The sequence below is a fragment of the Falco cherrug genome, chromosome Z, assembly GCF_023634085.1.
Source record: "Falco cherrug isolate bFalChe1 chromosome Z, bFalChe1.pri, whole genome shotgun sequence".
Taxonomy (NCBI): domain Eukaryota; kingdom Metazoa; phylum Chordata; class Aves; order Falconiformes; family Falconidae; genus Falco; species Falco cherrug.
In genome coordinates this window covers 31,474,463-31,499,811 of record NC_073720.1, presented here as the reverse complement: position 1 = coordinate 31,499,811, position 25,349 = coordinate 31,474,463, and the positions used below count along the sequence as shown (strand labels likewise).

At 37.8% G+C, this 25,349-nt stretch overlaps 1 protein-coding gene across 5 annotated transcripts in view; it reads right to left on the bottom strand.

The window, feature by feature from the left end:
• Nucleotides 1-25,349, bottom strand: part of KDM4C (lysine demethylase 4C) — a 298,051-nt gene that overhangs the window by 207,951 nt on the left and 64,751 nt on the right. For all 5 annotated transcript variants that reach the window (XM_055698674.1, XM_055698675.1, XM_055698676.1 and 2 more), the window contains exon 8: nucleotides 13,861-13,998. In XM_055698674.1, the coding sequence (XP_055554649.1) occupies nucleotides 13,861-13,998 (138 nt within the window). The remainder of the gene's footprint in view (nucleotides 1-13,860; nucleotides 13,999-25,349) is intronic.

Genomic DNA, 25,349 nt, shown 5'->3' with positions numbered 1-25,349 from the left:
AAAACTATTTTGAAAAGAACGAACTTAATTAGAATGCTTTTGAAGCAGTTTATAAACTTTAAGTAGTGATAAGTAAACCACACATAATTATTAACAGCTGTTGCAAAGAGCATTATGGGAAGAAAAGCCCTGTAAGCATACCTCTTGTGCTGAGTGCCTAGTCCCTAGCTGCAAACATCAAACCTGCAGGACTGTATATGATTCAGTCGGAAAACCAACAGGCTTGTCCAGAATTTTTCGTTACCTGCTTTGCCCAAAGCAAGAGAACAACTTCTACAATGTCAAGGAACATTTTCTACAAGTAACAGAACTCTCCCCCAGTTTCCTAAAACTGTAGATTACTGTAGAAATTGCACTTTCAGTTTGGGAAGGCAGCATGTGAAGGAAAAAGAGGAACAGCTCTAGAGCAACAAAACCCTTAAACATACATAAAAAAAGATTAAATAGACTGGACTTGACAATTACAGTTCTTGTGCACCAGCTCTCTTGAACGCAAACAGGGGTAGGGTACATAGGTAAACGCAGAACAACTTCTGTAAAGTCAATAAATCAGAGACTACCAAACAAGTAAAACAGGATTTGATCTGTTTCCAGTCAGAAATGCACACAAACTGCACACATTCTCTGAGCCCATACACATTTTAAAGTTGCATTGTCAGGAGCACCTTTTTTCTAAAAACCATTAAGAACTGCCAAGCAATTCATTGAGTGGAGCAGCTACTTCAACCTCATCAGGAAGCACAAGTGCAGAATAATGCAACTTCATCCAAGAACTGACTTCTCCAGGATACAGCACTGATTTATTTTTGCAGCCCGCACTACAAAAGGGTCAGATCCTGAAGTCAAACTTGGAAACACTTTGATCAGTAGGGCTAGCTGCACACAGATTAATAGTTTAACAAGGATTAGAGTGTAGATCTGTGGGGACCAAATAGTTATGAATAGCAATATAAGCATACAAAGATCGATTATTAAGGCACCAACAATTTTATTTAACTATGCAGAATACAGACCTTTACTAACAACACAGTGACACCTGACTGACAAATTAGTTCCTCCTTTCTTACCAAGCTCAATGAAAACTTCATTTTAAATGTGCTTGCTCCAGCTTTAGAAAAAAACCTCAAGAATTTTCCTCTCCAGCTCTGGACAAAAATGAACACAGGCAGATTTTAAAGGCACAGCCACCCCAAATTATCATTGTACTTCTGCACTGCAAAAATGTCCAATATCTTGTTATTATTCTTGTGGCATATGAAGGCACAAGCTCCAGTTGTGATGCAACCAGAGACACTTCCTTGTACAGATAACGTCGTATTTGTATCTCTGAGTCTGGATACAAATTCCAGCTGTATGTACCACTAGGCTCAGGGCAGAAACCATTCATGCAGTTACATAGCTATATATCACTACAAGCATGCAAACCACTTTTGACTACTAGATAACCATGTTTATCTTTCTTACTTTCCTTCACAATACCCAGTTGTTCTCTCATCTGTCAGATCAGAAGTTCTCCACCCTCCTCTCATACATCTCTGTTCAGACATTCTCCCTCCTCCTCTCTCTTATCTCCCATCACTAATGGTCAGACATTCTCCATCCTCCTCTCATACATCTCTCTTCAGACATTCTCCATCCTCCTCTCCCACAATACTGAAGTCCAGTCTAAAACTTAAACATCTTGTTCTTTTACCTTATCTTTTCCAACAAAATACTTCTGGGTTTGTGCCAAAAAAATGTGCCACTTTTAATGCCCTAATTCTTTCTGTTCAGAGTATTAAACAACACTTGAGACCACTCCTTGTAAGAGATTAAATTCATCATGCCAGCAGATACTTCTTTGATATTAACCCATTTGCACACAGGTCAAAAATATTTATCCCCTATACCCAAGAGCAAGCAAACAGCAAAAAAGCACTGGAATGGCAAGCACAGAAATTCTGTTTGTATCTCGCTCAGTCCCTTAAAGCTCTCATGTTCAGTTTTTTCCTTCACTGTTTCTTCTCTCTCCATTTCACAGATCCTCATGCCTCTTTTCCACAAACACTCTGGCTCTGTTTTCAGCAGAGGAATTTCCAAAACTGAGTTGAAGATAGTTGCTGTTTTATAGACTTAGTCATACCAAATAGTTTAATATTGTCTTATTAGTAGTAGCAACTCGTCTTAAGTGGAGGATATATTTCCTCTCACAAAACCTGCAATTTAGACAAAACCACAATTTAACTGAGATAGAATAAAAATCTAAAAATGAAGTCCTGTGTCATTTTTCAGTAAATTACTTGAACATGCCGCTTTCAGTTTAACCAGGGCTGCACCAAAGTTAACTCAGACTGTAAATGCCTGTGTTACAAGAACTGAAAAGAAAATGTTCTCTTACTCCCTGCAAATTCTAGCACATTATGGTTTTAGTCCTCTTACTATTCTCTTTGCAGCTATATTCCATGCAGGGTGTCCCACTTCAAAACGTACATTTTTTTACTGTTCATTACTCTTTATTGTCATCCTGATGTCACAACTGCTTAATGTGTAATCCATCATTTATTTTTAGAATCACCCCAGATTTTTCCCAAGTCTGACATTTGTCATAATGCTGTTACTATTTCTTTAACAGTTTTTCATGACAAAAGCATTTTAATAATTCCACCGCCTCCAAGTAACTTGCTTTATAATCACAGATACAATAGGTAGTTCTGTGATGTACAGACTTGAAGTCAGCTATCTGTGTTTGTTTCACTGTCTTCCTGAGGATTTTCTAGTAACGGTTAGACTTTGCCTCGCTGCAGTAAAAAACATTGTCTTTCCTCTACCCAGCATCACATTTGTCTAAAATACAGTAACCCCGAGAGCCCCCCCTTAATTCTTTTGTCTATTTTAACCAACTGAAAACTCTCTTCCTCTTACACCCAGCAAGCTCTAGCACATTATTTTTTTATCCTTTTCTTATCACCCCATTGCAACTATACTCACACCTTAGAGACGAAGTGAGAACAGATGTGAGACTCGCTTAATTAAACAGGCTAAGGCAGCACTCTTTACAGCTTCTAAATACATCGAATTCCATCAGCAAAACTTCAACACATCATGAAGCCACATCTAATCAGATATCTCACCTACACAAAGAAGACATATAACTACAAAAGCTTTTCCTGTTTTCTTTTCTAAAGTTTCCACTTTCAGGGATCATATATAAAATTCAGATTTTCTTTAATGAGAATTATCTGTGAAGGCTTTCGCCATGATGTGTTATGTCTAGACTCCCTTAGGTCCCACTACCCACTCTGACAACTATCCAATAACGTTCGCAAAACATTAACAGCATCACCTAGGACATAATTTCTTATTAAAACGTAATTTTAATTCCAGCATTAAAATTCCTTTAAAACTGGTTAGTTCAAATATTTCATTAATACATACATCTACAGTACACAGAAACCAGCAAATCATCTGATCTACAATAAAGTATTAGAATTACTTTTAACTTCAAACATATTTGCCATGGAATTAGCTCACAGTCAATTTCAAAGACATTCAGTAGACATACTAAATGCCATCCTATCTAGGTTTTTTCTAAAATCTTGTGTCTGTCATCATCTACACAAAAAAGGAAGAAGAACGTAGAGAAGAGAATTTTTTTGGGGGGGTGGTGTTCTTGATAGTATCTTTCCCTTTTTTGACTAAATTTTTACAGTCTCTCTCTCTTGATTCATTGGAAGCAGCAATAGTAAAAAAGGTATTGAAAAGAAACAAAGCAAAATTGCAGTACTCGAACTACATTTCTCCTCTATGTATATCACATATTTCTCCCCACCACACCCAGAACGAGGCATGAAAATACTCAAGACTTCTCTGTCTTTCTTACACACTGTGTTATCAACATAGTTTGAAAAGGCCACCAAAACACAGCATTTACTCTCCTCTGTTAAAGTACGCAGAAGTAACTGAAATAATTTAGTTGGAATGGGTTGGAAGATCCAGACATAAGCACAATGACACCAAGACAGACAGAATAAAGTTTTATTTTTCATTCAGACGTTTTTTGGATACTTCAAACTGGACTGCCCCCTAAAGCAGGCACTGTCCTAGCTCCCTAGAGCAATCCATCTTTTTATATATAGCTACATAGATACATATTTGCAACAGAAACTTCCAGTTAAAAATTCTTCCCCGGAATCCCAAGCACATGGGATGTCACATGGTAAAAGCAAGATCATGTGTTTTGGTTGTTAAGATGTAAAAGTTTGTAACTGATCTGATGAGGGTGATGAGTATATGAGACCCTGTTACATACAGAGAACAAACAGAGAATGTTAACTGAAGTTATTTGGTTATATTGGTTATAAATTCACAAAAGAATGAAGTAACGTATTTCATACTAAGAATGCGTGGAAGGCCTTATAATAAGCCATAAAGTGCACTTTATCTAAAGCATTAATACACCTTTTTCTTTGGTTCTAATACTGTAACTGAGTGAAGAGGTGGCCCTTGGAGAAAGAGGACACCTTCAAGCTGATTGATTCCACGTTTTCTCCTGACAGCTTCCAAGTGGTTAGTTGATGCTTCAAGCAGAAAGACAAACCTTAAAAACTGAATACAACCAACACTAGCCACCAAGGTCTTCATTCAACTTCTTTTGCTTCAAAACATTTCAGAAAATTATTTCAAAATACACTTCAACAACCTCCTTTTTGTAAAGGATAGTAATATGTTTTATTGTGGGTTTTATCTAAAATCAAACCAGTACAAGTTATATATATCATTTAAGATCCTTTCAAGAATTTTAAACCTTAAGATTTCTTAACTAGTAGCATATAACAAGTCCTACACACTCAAGCAGCAAGCACAGTGGTGACACTAAACCTGCAGCTGAGGCATCTTCCCATGTTCAGCTCAAATTTCACATCTCTGCTAGGCTGCATAAGCTCAGTTATACTACAAGTAACACCTACAGTTTATTTACCCTAGTGGAGTTACCATTGGATGTGGGTATATAATTTATTCTTATTCATTCATACAAACGTCCTCTACTGCTCAGACTAAGTCAGGGATTTTCAATTGTGTATTTATAGTTACAGTGTCTTTGAAATAAAGTAAGCAAGCCACGAGTGTTTCAAATCTACAATACTGCTATTCAACTTTTCTTCTTTAGTTTTACATCATAACCCACAGACTCTCAGAAAAAGAGAAAAAGTTGCAAGTTTGTGCTTATCTCCACAGTATGTTTGCCCTAAGCCAAACCTAGTGAGCCTGGCAGCAACTGCAGGAGCGATTCACCTCCAGTAGAGGCGAACCCTGTAGAAGGTCCCAGAAGATAAACAGGTTAATCAAGTGAAAACCATCTTCATACAAAGCTTTGTCTCTATATACAGAAGAGAGGAAAAAGACAAAAACAGAAGGAAATTTTTTTAAAAAAGGCGGGTGGGGGGGAAGGGGCAGGGGAGGTGTGTTGGTTTGAGCGTTTGAGCTCCAGACAATGTCAGAGAGCAACAGAAACTGCATGGAAGAACACCAGCAGAATGATTTCTAGTATTCTGAGACTATACTTCCTTCTGGTGGAAGCAATTTACTATAAAATCCATGGAACAGAAGCAAATCTCACTCTTACAGCACTAGCCCACCCGGAGGGCATCACTTATCAGCAATACCTAGGCACCAGAATTAACTGCTACAGCTGGTACGTCACAAAGACATGACCTCTCTGAGTCAACTCCTGAGTCAAAATGGTGGCATCTTCATCATAAGTTGGGCGAGGGCTTGGTTTATGAGGAGAAAGGTTGGGGGGGATCGGGATGGGGTTGTTTTAGGAAACGGAACCCTAACACTTAAGTCATCCTTTTGCCTATCAGGCTAGGTCGCCTCCCAGTATCAAAATACAAAATTATTCTAGTCAGGCTAGAGAACTGACTGTCTCTTAGAGTAGGAGAACACAGTTAATTTTTAGGACTTATGCAAAAGGCGTAAGTAAGAGAATACAATGACAGATGGCTCGCTTCAATTGCCTGGGCATACACTGACACCTGAACCACTTTCTGTTATCTGTAACATCTGCTCAAACTCTAAATACAAACACTGGGTTCACAGAGACTGGTATTCTTCCGGCTTGACAGAGCAAGGCAAAATATCTTAAGCAGTCTCAAATGGTGTTGGACCCCTGTGTTTCAACAGACTGATCCAAGCCCAGAGAGTCTATCTTGTGAACCTCAAATTTATGAAAATAATTTTGTACTTCAAGTTCCTCTTTCTTGAAAAAACTGGAATGAAAATAAGCTCTCTTTACAGACCAGGGCATTAACATATGGATAGAAAGGTACCTACTGACAATAGTTTTTCCTCAGTAATGAAGGATAATCATAATCTGCATTCTGATGAAAAATAAGGAAAGGCAAACTGTACTGATTTAATCAAAATTTCATATAAATTATATCCTGAAAAGGTACATATATTGTAAATTAATGACTTTTTTTCTATGAAAAAAATTACCTCATTCAGTAAAAGCTGCTATAAAACAAGAACTTCTAAACATCCACCAAGTATGCCAACTTGGTTCGTTTATTACTTTGATCATATAAAAAACTACAATATCACTTAGAAAAAAAAAATCAAAAGGGAAATTAGGTTCCATCATTTCTACTCACTCAAAGTTGCCAGAAGGTACTCCAACATTTAAAGCCTTATTTTAAGGAATATTGTCCTTACTTAGTCAAAACTACATTTAAAAAACCAAAACAAAAAAAACCCGAGTACTGTTGATTTTATTTTTATTTAATAATTGCATGACAGCCTTGTGCCAGAAACATGCATGCATAACTTTAGTCACACATACTGTAGCATCACAAAAAAAAAAAAAAAAAGTTTGTCTAGGAAAAGATTCATGAGAATCAACACTGAGCTTCAGATTCACAGAATACGCTACTCTCAGATAACAACAGTACTTGCACATAGTGTAGCACAGACTGTGAAAACACAAAAACACAATGAAGTTTCACATTACAAACTTACAACCATTTGCTCTACCAAAATGGGAAGGTACAAACAACAACAGAACATAACTCTCTTTTGCATTTATAAGTAAAAATATTGTGATTATTACTATTCCTTTCTACTCCTAAAACCATTAAAATTCTAAATTCAAGATGTCACGGCACTAGACATCTCGAAGTGCGCAAGTTACTGCCCACTGAGAGACTGACAATCTCCCCATTACAGTAATAGATTTTACAGCAGGAAATGTTAGTGTCTGCTGTTCTCAAGACATGATGAGTTTGTGATGTAAGAACCAGACAGAGGCAGCAGACAATGACAGTAAGATGGGCAAAAACGAAAGACAAGTAACAGGTCAATATAAAAGAAATAAACATTAAAAAAATAAAGGAGAATACTCCATGACACCTATAAAGCTGAGAGTGGCGCTACAATTACGAAGTGAAATGTCAAACTGCTGAATGCACAGGATTTGTTCTGAAGTGGTTCACTAACATCAGGACCATAAATGGAAAGCATAACTGATTCCTGAATCCTTGTAAGATTTTATTAGCAGCCAAGTCAGTAATATAAGGTGGCTAGTTATGATTTCCAGCAAGTAAAAACACTGATTTGTACATCTTGAATGATGCTGTTATCATTGCAGACTGGTATCAAATGTATCCACATGCCATGTTTTAAAAGAAAAAGTTTCCTTGACAGCAGTACCTCATTAAAACTAGTAAAATAAATGAGAATCACTCATAAGCTTATGCACATAGCTATTTTTGACATTCAGTTTTAAAACACTGCTGTTGGAGTAGCATTGTACTTTTTAAGCCTAGGCCTTTAAATCATCCACCCATAGTTAAAAATAATAGTAATAACAATAATAATGATACAATTTAGTAGAATTTTTATTTTTTGTTTTAAACACATGACTAATATTTTGTTGTACAAAAGCAACCTGAAAAATCCTCATAGAAAAAATTACTACCTCAATAAATTATGAGAGGTGGAAAAGTGCTTTTGTGTGGTAAGATTATTTTCTTCTCTGATAAAATCATTTAGAGTCATACATATTATGTCTCAATATGTATTTCACAGTGAATATATTGTTTGGATAGCATAAATTTGACATGGCTATACTCAAGACAATGACTCTCTTTTACCCAAACAAATCAGGATTTTAATAACTTTTCCTCCCTTTAAAACAGTCATAACTGCTTGCGGCTGCTGCAGCACAAAAACAAATATCTTCACAAAGGTCTCAAAACAGTCAAGCTGAAAATCTAAGCCAAAGTTTCATTTAACAGCCTGTCAGTTTTTTGATGTGAAGCTAATGAATGCAGTGGCAAACAAATCCATCAAACCTAACATCAAAACAACTGCACTTCATCCCACCAAAGGGAAAAAATACAACCTACAGGCCAGCACTTTGATCTAACCTATCCACAGAAAACACTTTGTTAAGCAGCTGCCACTGAAGAACACATGAGTGATTACTGACTTAATTTTATGAAAGAGAGCAATAATACTTAAGTAGCCCGAGTTTCAAGCAGAAAAGGTTGGTAGGCTTCTCTCCTCAGATTCTACAGATCAGTCAAACAACAAAAAGCTCTCCTGCACCAGCATCTGAAAACAAATCACATCTTAAAAGGAGCTGCAATACAAGAGAATCATTACAATGACTATTAAAATCACTTAGTGTGACTCTATCCCTGATAGAAGGCAGCAAAGTTTACATGCATTTATACTGAAAGTCACCAAGTGGTGCCACAAAACACACAGCGAGCAAGGGGAGCAGTATTTGGAAATGCCAGTGCCTTCTCTGAAAGGTTTTGAAGGTACCGGTATTGATTTGGGCAAGCAGAGATGGAGAGTTGTGAGAGACTCTTGACATAAGAATTTGGAAGAGCAACAGACAGGGCAGTGTGGGGATTTCAACAGTGACAAGAGGAAAATGGAAGGACAGAAACTAAAATACTCACCACTGCATAAAGAAAAATTCAAAAGCCCTGACTGAACCCTATGGACATCACCAATCTCCTGGACAGCCTCCATCTTAACCCAATTCTCTGTTCTGTGAACTATCTTCTCCTATCATGCTTAGGTGGGACCATGCACTCCAGAAGCTCTACACGAGGTCAAAGAATGTGCTTTCTAGGGGGATTCCTGTAATTAGGAACTGATTTGCCAGCATCTAAGTTGTGCAAATATTTACAAAACTGGAGCAAGGAAAAAACAGAATTCTATGAAAGAAAATAAAAAATTGCCTGTACACAAAAAACACAGGATCTCATTGCAAATTTAAATCTGGACCTGGTTCTCAGTATCAAATTAGGGTGCATAAAGTTCATTGAACCCATATGCTGGAGCTAAAACTTAGGTAAAAATCATGACTGAGTTTTGGCACCTATAAGCAAGAGTTCTTGCACTGTAACCCTTGCATGAGGGCAACATTGGCACTCATTAGAAATAACAACAGATAAAAAGGTAAGTTCAATAAACATAGATGATCCATATATTTGGGGGTGGGGGCAGAGGGTGTCCCACCCTGCAGCTAATGAACATTACGAATAGCAGATATTTCTAAGACTAAAGTGTCTTTTATCCAGCTGCTTCAGAAAAATTTTATTAGACACAAAAGAATTATTTGTAAATATTTCTATTCACCAGTTCTAATAACTGAACCTCACCCCTTGTTCAGTACACAAGTTATCTATTCAGCACAAATCAAAGTAGATACCTACAAAACATACAAGCTAATCACCACTAGCTCATCTGCTTTACCGACAGTACCAAAATGCGCTGGAGTAAAGAAACTCAAAATGCACTTCACAAAACTTCACGTTTCCAGCCTACTCAAATAAACGTAGCTCCATTAGGAAAATGGCAAAATACACACAAGCCTGAAGAAATATCCTACTGGCCCTTATTTTGCACCATTTATTTTTTTTTCAAAAATAAATAGCATTCAAAAAAATGAAAGTTATAGGATGATGATGTTGATTAAGAATATCTAAAGCTTAAGAGTGCATCATCCTCACAGAACACAGCAAGCAACTAAAGTACTTGTGAGCTAACCACTACCTACCCTTGGATTCTTTAAGTCCCACCATTACCATACATGAGCAATTCACCAACATCCCTCTGCACTACACCCATTTGCCAAGCATCTTCAGGAGAGCGTTATTGCTTTGTTCCTTTCACCAGTAGCTCCCATTTCTCTTCCTGTGTGTTATTGCCAGTGAAAAAAGACAGTAAAAACTACACTATTTCTCTCCTGGAGCTGGGGGACTTTTAGTGTATCTGTTATTTCTCGATTTCTACTGTTTTCTTTTTTATTCTTTTTTTTTTTATTTATTTAATCTGTTTTTTACTTCTGCTTAGCTCCGTCCAAAAGTGAGAACACAGCTCAAAGCAGCAGCCAAGTTGCAGCAAAGAGCATGCTGGAGGTGCCACCTGGTATTACTTTTCGTATGCCACCTCCTGAGTGAAAGTCTTGTACAAACTCTAGAAAACAAGCTGGAAGGTACATCCCTGCTCCCAGGATTCAACTACTACAGGTAGTTAAGGTACACATATTGAAACCAAGATCACAAATTTAGCATTTTTAAAGACAGAAAATAATATTCGGAATTTGTATCCATAGTCTGTGTTCAACCAAAGTTTCCAGTACAGAGGGTCTAAATGATCTCTGATTTAACATTTGCAATTTCACAGATTCTTTAACACCACCTCATTTCATGCAAGGAAGCAGTATCATCATGCAGCCTAAATATTTACTACAACTTTAATGGAAATCTTTGCTTGATTTTTTTTTTCTTAAATTAATGAAGAGTGAATATTGACTGTACTTCAGGATTTTTTCCTTTTTTTCAGACAGATATCCAGCTGTAAGCAATTAGAAACCATTCTGTAAAGATAAAACTGTTCCTATAGGAAGACTGCAACCAGTCATCACTATACAATATTCTCTAAGGAGAATACAGCAACGAACTGACCTAGATATTGCTGCATTTTGCTGACACAGACAATTTCTGCAGTATAATACAGGGGACTAGGGGATCCAAAAATATTTTTTCAATTAAAATTTTTGTACATACCACATAAAGACACAAGGTAAGTCAAACACAACATCAGTACTCTGAAAAATGACAAATGGGAATGCAAGGTTGTGTGATGGGGGGTTTTCTTTTAAATGATATTACGAGACCTGAAAATACAACTTATTAAAATATCAGTATTCCTTGGGCACATAGACTTCTTAACTTTTTTAATTAATACTTCCAGGAAGTTTTCTGAGGTTGTGATTAGCTTTATCATAGCTATCCTCACATTTTTCTAGAGAAACACCATCACCAAGAAACAGAATGCCCAGTTGGCAAGAGCTCCACGACTTGCGTGTGCTTTCAAAGTGTCATGTAATTAAAATTTAAGAACAGATAACCAGTTATAATACTTCCTCTGTTTGACTTGTTTACCCTACTTGTACTGCATAAACAAATATAAGTGTTAGGAAGAATCATTTCACCACATTTCTACTAGTTCTCTTCTTACACATTTCCTTTAAAAATATATATAAAAAAATCCTACTATTAGCACCTCCTAGCATGTTATTTTTCATTTTAAAAGAGAATAAAAATAAATTTTAAATCTCATTCTTTTGGTAGTAAGAAATAAAAAATAAGCAAGTAACATTAAGCACTGACCATTTGCCAAAGAAACTGAAGTTCACATTTGACAACGGTATCTAAGATTTCTCTATAGACGGAGACTAGTTATTATTGCTTCAGCTGCCATTTTGACCTTTTCAGACATTTAAATTCAACTGCAGACACCACAGAACTACTTTAATTTCTTATACTATATATAATACTGCTTTTATGTGCAATAAGCACAGAGCACAAAATTCAGTGTCCTAAATTGAAAGCTTTATGTATATGCTAGAGAATTTTGACTAAATAAAACTGTATTTAGAGTGTATATGCCAAGATTACATAGCTAGAAATTCAGAATTTCAGAAGCACTTTTGGAGTGGTGTAAAGGAATAAAATGTCATTAGCTTTAAAAAATTATCTTCAAACTCCACTGAATTTAAACCTGACATTAAGTTGCACCAGAGGAGATTTAGACTAGATATTGGGGAAAATTTCTTCACCGAATGGGTTATCAAGCTCTGGAACAAGCTGCCCTGGGAAGCAGCTGAGTCACCCTGGAGGTATTTAAGAGATGTGTAGATGTGGTGCTTAGGGACATGTTTTAGTGATGGACTTGGCAGTGCTAGGTTAATGGTTGGACTCGATCATCTTAAAGGTGTTTTCCAACCTAAATGACTCTATGATTCTATGATTAAGTTTACAGTATCATACAATAACTGAGAGGCAGGCTGGAGGCATAAAACATTTAATAGTTTGTACGGGGGCAGCTGCATACCAGATAGTATACCATTTTTTAAAACATAAGAAATAAAAAGCCTGTATACTGAAATGGATGTAGCTGCAGGTATCACTACCTCAAATTTGCTACATCCAAAGATAAAGTTTGGCATTCTTAAAGTTCAGCTGAATCAATTTTAGAGCAGCAGCACATTTATATCTTTCAAAATCCAGGACAGTTTTACCTGCTACAATTAACTCCTATGTGTCCATGCCCATATTCCTCTCAACTCTGTTTCACTGTATGATCTGCAGACATTCCAAACTAACAAATATATAGATTTATTTTTGTTTATTAACTCTACAGTCAACACCTTACCTGTTGGCTATTACAAACAACTTTCTTATTAAAGAACAGCTTGAACACATTAGATTCATATTGATGTTTTCAATACTTTCACTAGTTAGTGTATGCACACAGAGCACATGGAAAAAAAGTATTTATAAACTTTTTCCCTTTGAAACATATTCATTCTCATTAACAATAACAAATTATTAACAATAATAACAATCCATACTAGCTAGAATCATAAATTTCCACTATTTGAGAACTTTCTCATGATGGTCTTCCAAGTGTTTAATGAGAGTTCACTGTCATTACATAATTGTTAAACTTGCACATCTGATACTGCCCTTTAATCCATATCATCTTATTAGCTAACATATCAAGCAAATCACTATTGATTTTTTTTTTTTTTTAGTGAAGAATAACCCAATGCAAAACATGCCTCTGACTTAAACATTTTTGGAAGCATACTAACCAAAGCTTACACAAGGCACACTTCTGATAAAAATCACACAATATTGAAAAACAGTAATAAACTTCTGTTTAAGTTGCACACTTTCTCGATTTTGTGTACTTATTCACATGCCGTACATGAAAAGAAGCAAAAAATTTATGCCATGTAACAAAATTTCAGTCTAGCGTAAAACACACCTCATTTTAAAACATGAAAATATCTACTCTGAGTTCACAGTTCCTTTATTATCTTATACTATAGGACATGTGATGACATTAAAGATGAGAAAAGTTAATCTTGTTTCATTAGACTTTGTTTCAATTTATTATTTATGTTTCTTTCCAGGTATCAAAATTACTCATTTAAATAAAGTGCTTTCATAAACTGTAGAGCTTAGAGGAGGTTTAAGAGCAGAAGTCAGCTCTCTTCATATATACTAACCTCAGTATATGTATCTTCAACTGAAAAACATTCATAAATAGAATTGGTTTTGAAGAACAATATATACATTAAGCTGCAAACTCACTATTTAGAGGAATACACATTACTGAAAGTATAATAACCACTATAAAAATAACAACTATAAATAACATTTCAATGGCAGTATAAGGTACTACCTGATCCAATAGTTCTCCCTTTTTCATGGGTTTCCACAGATTCTCACAAAGGAAATAACACAGGGAAGACTTCCTTACACATCAGTTTTCTGCAATATGACTTACCAGCTTTGCTGCTTTTCCATAATCAATCCATCTGACGGTAGCAAAGTTTGTTGACTCTGCACAGTTAAAACCATGGTTGAATCCTGCATGGTATCCGTATGGGAAAGTGATCACAAATTCTCCTGCCTCTTGTGTAACCTACAGCATAAAACCAACAGAAAAAACCCTAAGCAAACCACATTATAAAAGCAGTTCTTCTCCTGAAGCAACGAAAACTGTATTTGCCTTTGAAACTACCATGAAAGATTTTTTCCCCCTTACACACATTTGTAATTTAATGCCAGCAGAAACAAGATACCTGAGATAATATTGTTTACTATAATCTATTTACTGTTTACCATACATCACTACATGTATTACTTTACAAATTCAGAAAGTACTTTAAAAAAAGCTAATCTTGGATCAGAGGTTCACTGGTAATAAAACATGGAAGTACAGCGAACTAGAGAAGTCAGTGCACAGAATATATCAGTCTTCTTGCTGAGAAGAAGCAGAGACAGGTAGGGCCAAAATACCCACAATTATCATCCCTACATACCAGCAAAAATTAATTCTTGACTAAACTATTCTGCCTACCACCTGAAAGTGTTTCTCTAGAATGGCACCAGAACTTTCCTTGGAAAGACTTCTTCTCTCTTGTTCTTCTTCTCTCCCTTCTCTCCCATACTTACACGTTTCAAAAACCATGACTTGAAGACCTGTGACTGAGGGCCTCATTTGCCTTTTAAGTTACTTACTATTGATGATCAAGCAAAAAGTAGGGGAAACTGAGTTCATGAGCCTTAGCAGTTAAAGAAAATTATGTTGTTCATCCCAAAAGAACACACTGGCTATGTTTGGATTCCTTCAGGCAGTACCTTTAAATCATTTTGGACAGGAAAGGAGGAAGAAGAATTAATGACAACTGCCCTGCACCAATTCTTCAGGCTTACACCTGTGGCTGTGCGTTTCCCCACCACTTACCCTGCCTCTGCTTAAGCAATGACCACCAGTGTCAGCCATGATGGCTGCATCTGGCTGAAACTGGACTTTGGGGACTCGGATGGCAACACAGTAGCCAAGGGCCACCTTGCACAGTGACACAGACATCCCGCTGCTACGCAAATATAAGTCAGTCACCTTACTCTGTACACACCCGGCAGCCCAGGGCGCCGGGAGCCCTCCTGCATGGCAGCCGGCTGGACACCGGCAGTTCCCCTTGAGTAGGGATGCACCTCCCAAGGGTCCTCCTCAAGGTGGAGAGATTCCTTATCGCATCAGATACTCGGTAAGTGAATTGGGAGCAAATGCACCAAAAGTTTGTAAGCTCACCTTAGTGATATAAAGGACTGACTGCACATATGTAATCCTGTACGCATGAACTGTTGACCAAGTCTAGGACTAACTCTGGGTGCAACCTCACCTTGACTCCTGTCTGAGGGGTTTAGCACGCAAGGGGGTCCTCTCTGAACCTCATGACTCAATGGGAGGGTCTCCCAAACAGCTTTGTCTGAACCCGTCCTCTGTGCAGTACCTTGTACCTTGCTGTCAAATCTAGTTAAACCACTGTCTCATTTACCACTGAACTGTGTTAATTCACCGTTTCACATCAATAAGAGTATATATATAGCTGCTTCTCCCATGTGAGTGAAGCACATCACTGTCTTTCCATGACTAATTGGCATAGTTGGCAGGATGGCAAGTAGTATCACTCACTGATTATTTACAGGGGCATGGAGTGAATCTCAGAAGTCTCACCTTCTCAGATGAATGGGCTCATGACAACTGCCATAATTGGGAAGCCCTTGAAGAGCACCTAAAAGTAATTAGGGGCTGCACAAAGGATGAAAGGATGGAAAAGAGAAAGGAGTTATCTGCAAGGTACTAGGTGATAATGCTCAAAATGCCTGCAAGCAACCCCCTACATGGACAGAATTAATACATGGCACTGCTAACTGTAGGGGTGAAATGGGCTTGGATGATGCACCAGCCAAAAACCAGAACCTGAAACCCGGAGGTGGAGATCATAAGGTAAGACCCATGAAACAGTGAACAGAAATTAGATCAAAAGGAAATATTTTGAAAATCCCAGACAGAATCTCAAGAACAGAGAAATGAGTTATGGAGGAATGCATTAGCCCTAGGCATTCCCAGAGCCACGACTGAAGATCAGCCTGATGGTTTTATCTTCAGTCTGATCAAAGCATTCCAGGTAACAGTGAAAGGAAGGAGTTTATTTCAACTCCTACAGCATCAGTCCTAAAAATGGATATTACCAACCCCTTCCTCCCCATTAGGGAGGAACTGCAGGTCTTGTAGCAAAACCGGTAATGTCTGGAAGGCAACTGGGGTTGCCTGTCCAGAAAGCAGAGGCTTATCAGTGGATAAGTGATGATGACCCACACATTTTTACTCCAGTTGGTTCTCAATGACAATTAGTGACGTTTTTAATAGACAGGCAGAGCACAAATTTCAATGCTAACAAAACAAGATGCCAAGTCTGGGCAATTAATCCATCTGGATGGGAAAGAGTTGAGGTTACTGGTGTGAATGGAGTGAGCGTTGTGTGTCAAATTGCCAAGGTCAATCTATGGCTCCTGAGTGAGCAGCACATGGTGGCTACTTGCTTTGCAGTTAAAAAACACCACAAAAATATTTTAGCTTTTCGTGTTTTAAGCCGATTAACCTGGCACCTGCCGCATGGCAGCGTGTGGTCCTTTGGCTCAAACATCAGTTGCAACCCTGGCAGAAATCAGGAGGCTACAGTGTGTGTGCTGCATGCAGCCCCTGCACTCCCTGATACAAAAATTACTGCCATACCACAATACCTAATTTCTGATGACGCATTCAGAAATGAAGTGGCATTTCTGAAGTCATAGCCTGTTTGGAGAAACAACAAATTATCTTTAGAACCACCCCTCCATATATTTAACCTGTCCAGCCAGTTTGAAAGCCAGACAGGAGGTGGCGTGTAACAGTTCATTATCAACCCCTGAATAATAATACATTTAGGTTATTGTTATTTATGGTTTCCTTGAAGGAGGAGAATAAAAAGTTTGCTTTCACTTGGGAGGGAATACACTATACCTTTAACAGACAGCCACAGGGGTATAAACATTCACCCGCAATCACTCATGCCACACTTGCTGAACTTCTACAGACAGTGTCACTCCACTAGGATGTGAAACTGTACATATAGATACATGATATTCTTACTGGAGGAACTTCCCCTGAGAAAGTGGGAGAAGCAGCAGCAGCCGTATGCAAGCACTAAATAAAGCAGAAATTGATATTCCACGTGGAAAATGGTAGGGAACAAGTATTAAAATTTTTAGGTACTTTGTGGATAGCAGGCAATGCAGTGATTTCTCCAGATACCTTAAGAAAAAAATCAAAGACCTTCAAAGGCCCCAGTCAATGAAGGAGTTAAAACAACTGATGGGAACTTCACAATACTGGAGGAAGCATGTACCTGTTTTCTATCATTTCCCATCCATTATACTCACAGAAAGGTAAATCCTTGAGTGGAAATCAGAACATAAAGAGGCTGTCAAAACTCTTAATTGAAGAATTAAAAGCCCATCAGTCATTGGAACCAGTACACATCTGTGACCCTACTGTAGCCAAATGGGGTTTTGCTGAACAAACTACTTACTGTAACCTGTTCCAAACAGGCCCTGATGGACCAATATGACCTTTTTTGTTTAGCTTAACTGGATTTAAAGAAACAGAACAGCAATACTCTGAATGGGAAAAGGGACTTTTATAAGACTTTAGTCCAAGCACTTAAACAAGTTAAAAAAATACATCAGGGGCAGCTGTGCAAACTAGGCAATCATTTAATTTACCAGAATCAATCCCAAATTCCCAGAAGGAGTTGCACAAAAGCCCACCATGAGAAAATGGTATGCCTACCTAACAGGAGTTGCACAAAATATGCAATATAATTGAAGGACACATTAAGGTTTTGAAATTGCAGATGCCCATAAACGTAGACCCTTTAATGTTACAACAGCCTTTTAAACCTTCATCCATTCTGGATGCACTTCCCCTCACTGAGGGTACAGCAACAGAAAATATTTGGTTTATGGATACTTCAGCAAAGAAGAGTAAATGGTAAATGGCAATATAAGGCTGTTGCATTAGACATTACCACTGGCAAACAAGTGGTAGAAGGTGGTGAAGGCAGTTCACAAGTAGGAGAAATAAGAGCAGCTGTTTTGGCAGCACAGAATGGAGACAGTCAGGACAGCCTGTAATAGTCAATCTACCACCCAGCAGCACTGTGCCTATGGCCTTAACTAAACCTCATGGCCCACCTGCCTGGGAAGCTACCAATACCAGTGGTGCAAAACAAAGAATTAGTGCATAATGGATTTTTCCCTATTTTTAATGAGGTATCCTGTTCAGACTCCCCAACAAGACTGTTTTTGCTTACAGAACCCTGCAGGATGGCAAATAGAAAAGCTGTGTTCGTGTTACCATTCCAAACCCTAACAACACTGCTTCTCCTAACTCATGGTCAAAGAACCCTGGAGTGGCCACGGTCTCAATATCATGATAAATACACTGGGAGTACGAAAATAGAATCTGGTAAGGTAGACAGACCTTTCCACCATTGTCATGCATGCAACTGAAATCTACTTAGAAAACAAATGGAGCTGGGATAAAGATGAAGCTGATGATAAAGCTCCCTGACTTTGGGGAACAGCAGGGAAAGAAATTAAAACAGGATGCTGGATGATCAATGGGCCTACCCCTGAGAAGACATCTCAGATTTCTGTGTACAACATTACATCAAACCCAACAGCAAAAGAAAAAAACCTTTGTGCCTCTGAAAGATTGGACTGGTGGTACAATTTTACCTTAGTACAACCAGGTTTTGTAGTCTGCTTCTGGGCTCATTATAGCATGGGACTATCATTAAAATTTAAAATAGACATTACTGAGCCTAGTACAACAACATCCACCCTGATCATAAAGGATAAGAAAACTATCCCCACAAATTTCTGAAATTGGACCATATATGATCAAAAATACAGGCCAACAACAAGTGTTATTTAATCCATCATGGTCTCTTAAAGAAGTAGAACTATTGATGCAAATTAGTATCTCCACAAACCAATCTGTTCAGTGTTCCTAAGTATGTCCTATGCAGGATGGTTAGCATAATTACACGGGCAAACCCTCACCTCTCTAAGACAAACAAGGAGAGCTGTGACTCCTATCACAGGGACAAGATTAGGTGTCTTAAATACCATAGATGCCAAAGTATTAGTAAATAAACTGCGCACAACAAGTGATTTAAACAAATTAGAAGACCCGCTACAGTCTTTATTTGTTATCACTGGGAACTAACCAATGGTTCCTATCTAACGCATTGCCTCAGTGGGAAAGAATGAAAGGGACCACCAACTGATTGTGGATGCACTTGATGCAGCCCAAAACAATGTTTCTCCAGCTGATAGTGGTATCCAGGCTCAACTGTGGATGCAATCAGTGGTAGCAACAATTATAAAAGAAGGTGAAGCGGCACCTTACCCACAGAAATTCAAAAGGTAATTTGGGATAATGCAATTAAATTTGAAAAGAATTCCAATCATGATGGTATTTAGTAAATTTTATTTATGAACACAATAAGAATAAGGCCACAGTTTTTATATAAATAACACATGATGCTTTGGTATACACCATATATCCAATCATTATGCTGGGATTAAATCACAATGGAACTTTATCCATTAGAACACAGCATATGAGCCCAATGAAACAGAAAAAAATGGCAAACTACTTATGTTAACACATGTGTTGTATGGGAACAAGGATTTATTTGTGAGAGTAACACCAACAAAGCCCAAGATATTTCTGTTGACACTGAACAAAATGTTTTTCATTCTGAAAAACGATGAAGCCCCTGAAACTGTACTTGTATATACTGGAAAAGGAGGTTTTAGTATGAGAACCCTTTGTGACTGTATATTCGTAGATAACATTACTGTATCTACAAGTAATCACTCAAGTATTTGTGTTTGTAACTACACTAAAATTATGGGATGCAATTTTAATTATCCAGCTCCTGTTACATCTTATCAATTGTTACAATCTAATTATACATTGAGTCAAGATTTATGGCCTTCCCCCATCAGAATGCATCGTACATTGATGAAGAAACTATTACAACACAATGAGCTATGTCAATGGCTAGAACGCATCCAAAACAAGGAACACAAAACTAATTACTGTGTGTGATGATACAGAAGAGATACAACATGTCTTGGAAAGGATGAAGAAGGATGGAGAACACCATTGGAGGGAAAGCCTTCTTGAATGGTCACTATTCCATAGGAGTTTTTAACTTCATGCTTCATCCAGCTGTGATTTTACTAATGCTTACATTGTACATAAAGGTTTAGTACATGATAAAAGAGAAAAACTTCCAACCACCCAAAACATACAAATTAATGCATAAAAAATAGCAGTGCTTCATTATCTACTTATGGTAGATCTATAAGCACACAAACTATCAATATACTATTTATGGCACATAGGCAAGACGTGACACTACCACCCCTCTGTGAGGGTAAGATGAATTGCCCATAGTCACAGGGAGGAGTGTGGCAGTTTGTTTTCCCCTGCCTCTGCTTAAGCAATGACCACCAGTGTCAGCCATGATGGCTGCATCTGGCTGAAACTGGACTTTGGGGACTCGGATGGCAACACAGTAGCCAAGGGCCACCTTGCACAGTGACACAGACATCCCGCTGCTACGCAAATATAAGTCAGTCACCTTACTCTATACACACACGGCAGCCCAGGGCGCCGGGAGCCCTCCTGCATGGCAGCCGGCTGGACACAGGCAATTCCCCTTGAGTAGGGATGCACCTCCCAAGGGTCCTCCTCAAGGTGGAGAGATTCCTTATCGCATCAGATACTCGGTAAGTGAATTGGGAGCAAATGCACCAAAAGTTTGTAAGCTCACCTAAGTGATATAAAGGACTGACTGCACATATGTAATCCTGTACGCATGAACTGTTGACCGAGTCTGGGACTAACTCTGGGTGCAACCTCACCTTGACTCCTGTCTGAGGGGTTTAGCACGCAAGGGGGTCCTCTCTGAACCTCATGACTCAATGGGAGGGTCTCCCAAACAGCTTTGTCTGAACCCGTTCTCTGTGCAGTAAATACTCGTGTACCTTGCCATCAAATCTAGTTAAACCACTTTTTTTTGTGTTTAACTGTTGGAGACCGTTAAACCACTGTCTCATTTACCACTGAACTGCATTAACTCACTGTTTCATATCAATGCAGAATATATATTGCTTGCCTCTCCCTCACTCACTCTTTTCCTGACAACAGCTAACACCAAGAGGATTCTTAAGCTGGAAATGGCATTACAAATATCTCAGTGTAAAGCCATTGCAACACCACTTTAGGCATTACGTTAAAACAAATTTTATTTTGCCCCATCATTCCCCTCTTTCTCTTTAAGCACAATTTAAGAGAGCAGGACTTTGGTACTGTTAACACAAATTCTGAATACGTAAAGGACAAGGGGCCTGGAAGGAGATTCTCAAAGAGAAAAAGCTTGACTACATTTCAGGTCTGGCATTGCTTTAGACAGTAAGCAAGGGTAGTTACAGAGGACTGCTCTGTTCTTTACAAATACAGTGAAAAGCAACTAAAAGAAAACCATGCTGAGGTCACTGACTCAAGAAATTGTAAGAAGGAAAAAACCCGACCAACCCAATCAACCAAAACACACACACACACACACACACACCCCTAAAAAATACTGCCACAGTAATTGTGTTTTGTATAGACAAAAAGAAACCAAATTCCTAGTAGTTATAAAAGCGATACCAAAATACAAAAGGTTTCTAGAGTAAATTACCAGGAAAAAAAAGTTGTAAGGTAAACAAATCACCAGTTAGAATACTCTCATGAGAGAAATCTCGTCTTACTATACTTGGATGGACCGCTGCTCTGCTCTGGGCAAGAAGAAAAGGAGAGACAGCACTTCCCATCAGTCACTAAAATTCTCTCCACTCAAGAGACAGCTTTAATCTCTTCAAGTAAGACCACCAAAGACTGTATCACAGACAGGCTAGTCAGAGACTAGAAATAGCACACTGTCTTCCAACTACCTGATACAGAGTTACTCAAACTAGAAGATTCAGAAGTAAAGAGCTAAAAGAGATTCCCCATACTCCGTTTGATACGCCTTTCTACAGGAAACATCAGATGGCAGGCCCATTAAAAAGCAAATAGATTCATTTAAATGAAGCAAATAATCTGAGCAATGACTGATGAATGTTCAACAAGCTGCATTTGCTGATTACAGGAAAGTGAGGAGACTTCTTAGAGATTAAGTAGGTTGTTTTCATTGCGTGACGATGCTTTACATAAGCAATACAGTAAGAAAAACTGGAAGGATAAATATGACTTTTTTAGGAAAATACATTTATGATTTGAAATCACAAAAAATGAGAGTTGAATTTTAAACAATCACCAAAATTTAAAACTCACAACTCCAAATATTTTTTCTTATTAACATGTCATGTCTTAAGTCTCAGCTTTTTACTGGCATAGTTATCTTACATTCAATTTCCATTTTTAGAATCCCCCCTTTCTTCTCCTCCAAAATTCTCATCTTACAGCTTTAGGAATTCTTTGTGTGCTTTTTTTTTTTTTCTCTATGCAAAAATAAACACACAGGGATAGCACTTCAAGACGTGTATTTCTGATTGTATTATGAGATGAAGGAAAGAGGAAAACAAGAAAAATATATTTAGCTAACAAAGCTAAAGAATGAAATTGGATCTTATATTTTTTGCATTTGCACTTTGCAAGGTTTATTTTTTGTGGGTTCATCTCTGGTATATACATGCAAATGCACATACAGGTGCATGCATATATTATAACTGCTACTGTAGCACTCCAACAATCACTGTAGGAATGTTTAAGAAAGATTATTCTCAGTGCTAACAATTCCAAAATTTATCTCAATACACCCTCCCATTGCTGACAGTTAAGCAGGTGTTCTATTTCAACAAGCAGCAGTTCAGCTGCCACCTGGTAGGCGTAGGCTGACTTATCAGCATTCAGCACATTTCCACTTCTATCACTTTGAGCCATGAGAGATCACAGCCTGGTTCTCTCTATTCACTTTCTCACTGAATCCCATTAATTACAATTACACTTGGGTACAGCCTGCTTCCTCCCAAGACTAGGTGACAGAACCAAAACTTAAATATTTAACTATTCCTAGCATTTATTTTTTTTTTAAGAATACAGGAATAATCAAGACACTGAAATAAGAACATCAACTCCCTTAACCACATCAGATGTGTGGTACTGAAAAAAATATGCTGGCATTCTGTGATATGCTACTTTTAAACACCTACCACTGAAAATTATACTGTTCAGAGTAATGTTCTGTAAATCCAGAACTATAAATCTAGTTATAAAACCTTCCAGTTTGGAAGGTTTCATCTGACACTTCATGATAAAGCACAAAGCTATGAAGGGAATCAGTATCTACCTATATATTACAAAAACCGAACCCAGCAACTACATTTCCATACGGTAATATATCATTCAGAAAACAAACCACTTCTTATAGGAGTAATTTATTTGAAAAAGCTTGCCTTCCAAAGCAGGCAGTATCATTCTAAATGCCTGCATTTCTTCAATTTTATACATAGGTTGATTTAAGCATGAAAACTGAAGTGATATTCCAAAAAGCACACAACAAATCAGTGGCTTCATCCAACACCCGTGATGCAGTGTTGGTAACATGTGGATGTTTTACTTCTCACTGAGCTGTGCTCTAACAGTATCAGGGCCTCTTCTGCTTCTCACATCACCCTGCCAGCGAGGAGGCTGGGGGTGCACAAGAAGCTGGGAGGGGACAGAGCAGGGACACAGCGAGGACAGCTGACCCTGGTTGGCCAAAGGGGTATCTGAGATTGTATGATGTCGTGCTCAGCAATAAAAGCTAGGCGAAGAAGGAGGATGGAGGGGGACACCTGGAGTGATGGCGTTTGTCTTCCCAAGTAGTCATTATACATGATGGAGCCCGGCTTTCCTGGGGATGGCTGAACACCTGTCTGCCCATGGGAAGTGGTGAATGAATTCCTTGGCTTGCTTTGCTTGCGTGTGTGGCTTTTGCTTTACCTGTTAAACCGCCTTTATCTCAACCCACAAGTTTTCTCACTTTTACCCTTCCAATTCTCTCCTCCATCTCACTTGGCAGGCAGAGTGAGCAAGCGGCTGTGTGGGGCTTGGCTGCCAGCTGAGGTTATAGTATGACAATACTATACATGAAACATTCACTTAAATCTTGTTTCTATGGGCTATGTTTCATACTGTTATAAAAAAATCAGCTAAAACAGACAGCAAGCACTGCACTATCCTGTATTCTAGGTCAGGGAACACAATAAGCTAAGTTTGTATACATAGGTCCACATGATATCAGTAAATAAACACTGCATAGGCTAAACCAGAAACCACTATTAATAAACAAGGGGTGTGGCGAGGACAGTTTACAGGACTACACTGCAGCAGGAATAGAATGAGAAAAAGTACATATTGCCTGTTTTTTCTGAACACCTTCGAACAGTCTGCACAGTGGGAAACCAAGAATCATAACCCCTTAATGCTCAAAGGGCTTTTACGACTCAGTATATCATAAAAAGATGTTCAGACGGGGACCTTCTGAATCAAGCTCTACTCTTCTGAGTAGGCTTACAAAGCTCTTGAGTTTATAACTTGAGAATTTGCAAAATGTTCAGGATTTACAGTAAATATATTTAAGTAAAAAACAATGCAGTAGAAACATTTTTATTAGCTGGCACCTACGGGAAGTTCAAAGTGGAGAACAGTAAGGTAGAATATATTGTAGAAAAAAAGGAGAAACTGAATACTTCTGAATACTGAAAACAGCTATGTATGAAATTCATCCACAAAGAAGAAACCCAGTTATTCTTCCCACTTTCAGTTTATGTACTTTTCTTATCAAATGTTCTTATCAAATTTCTAGTCTGCCACTACCTAGCAACACAAAATATCACTCACTCTTTTTCTAACATTACAGCTTTTAGAATGTATTTTAAGGTAAATAACAGGGGTTTTGGTTATACTCCACCTGAAACTTTTCAGATCATAACACTGATAAAGTTAAATTTAATTGTAACAGAAAAACAATATATAGACACAAAGAAATGAAACCATTATCTTAAAATAGCAGGTATACAAATTAATACAGCTAGTTAAGAAGTGTTTCGGTCAACAGAGAAACACATGCAAACATGCATGGAAATAAAACAAAAACAAAAAATACTGGTAATGTCTTAAAAAACATAGAAACTTTGAGGATAAAGATTAGGATGGATACAAGTGTTCTCTGCTAGAAAGTCCCAAGCTAAATCATGTAAAACTCCAAATACCACAAGCATTTGTTTTCATCTTTTGAATGAGTCAGTGCCTAAAAAAAATAAAAATAATAATTT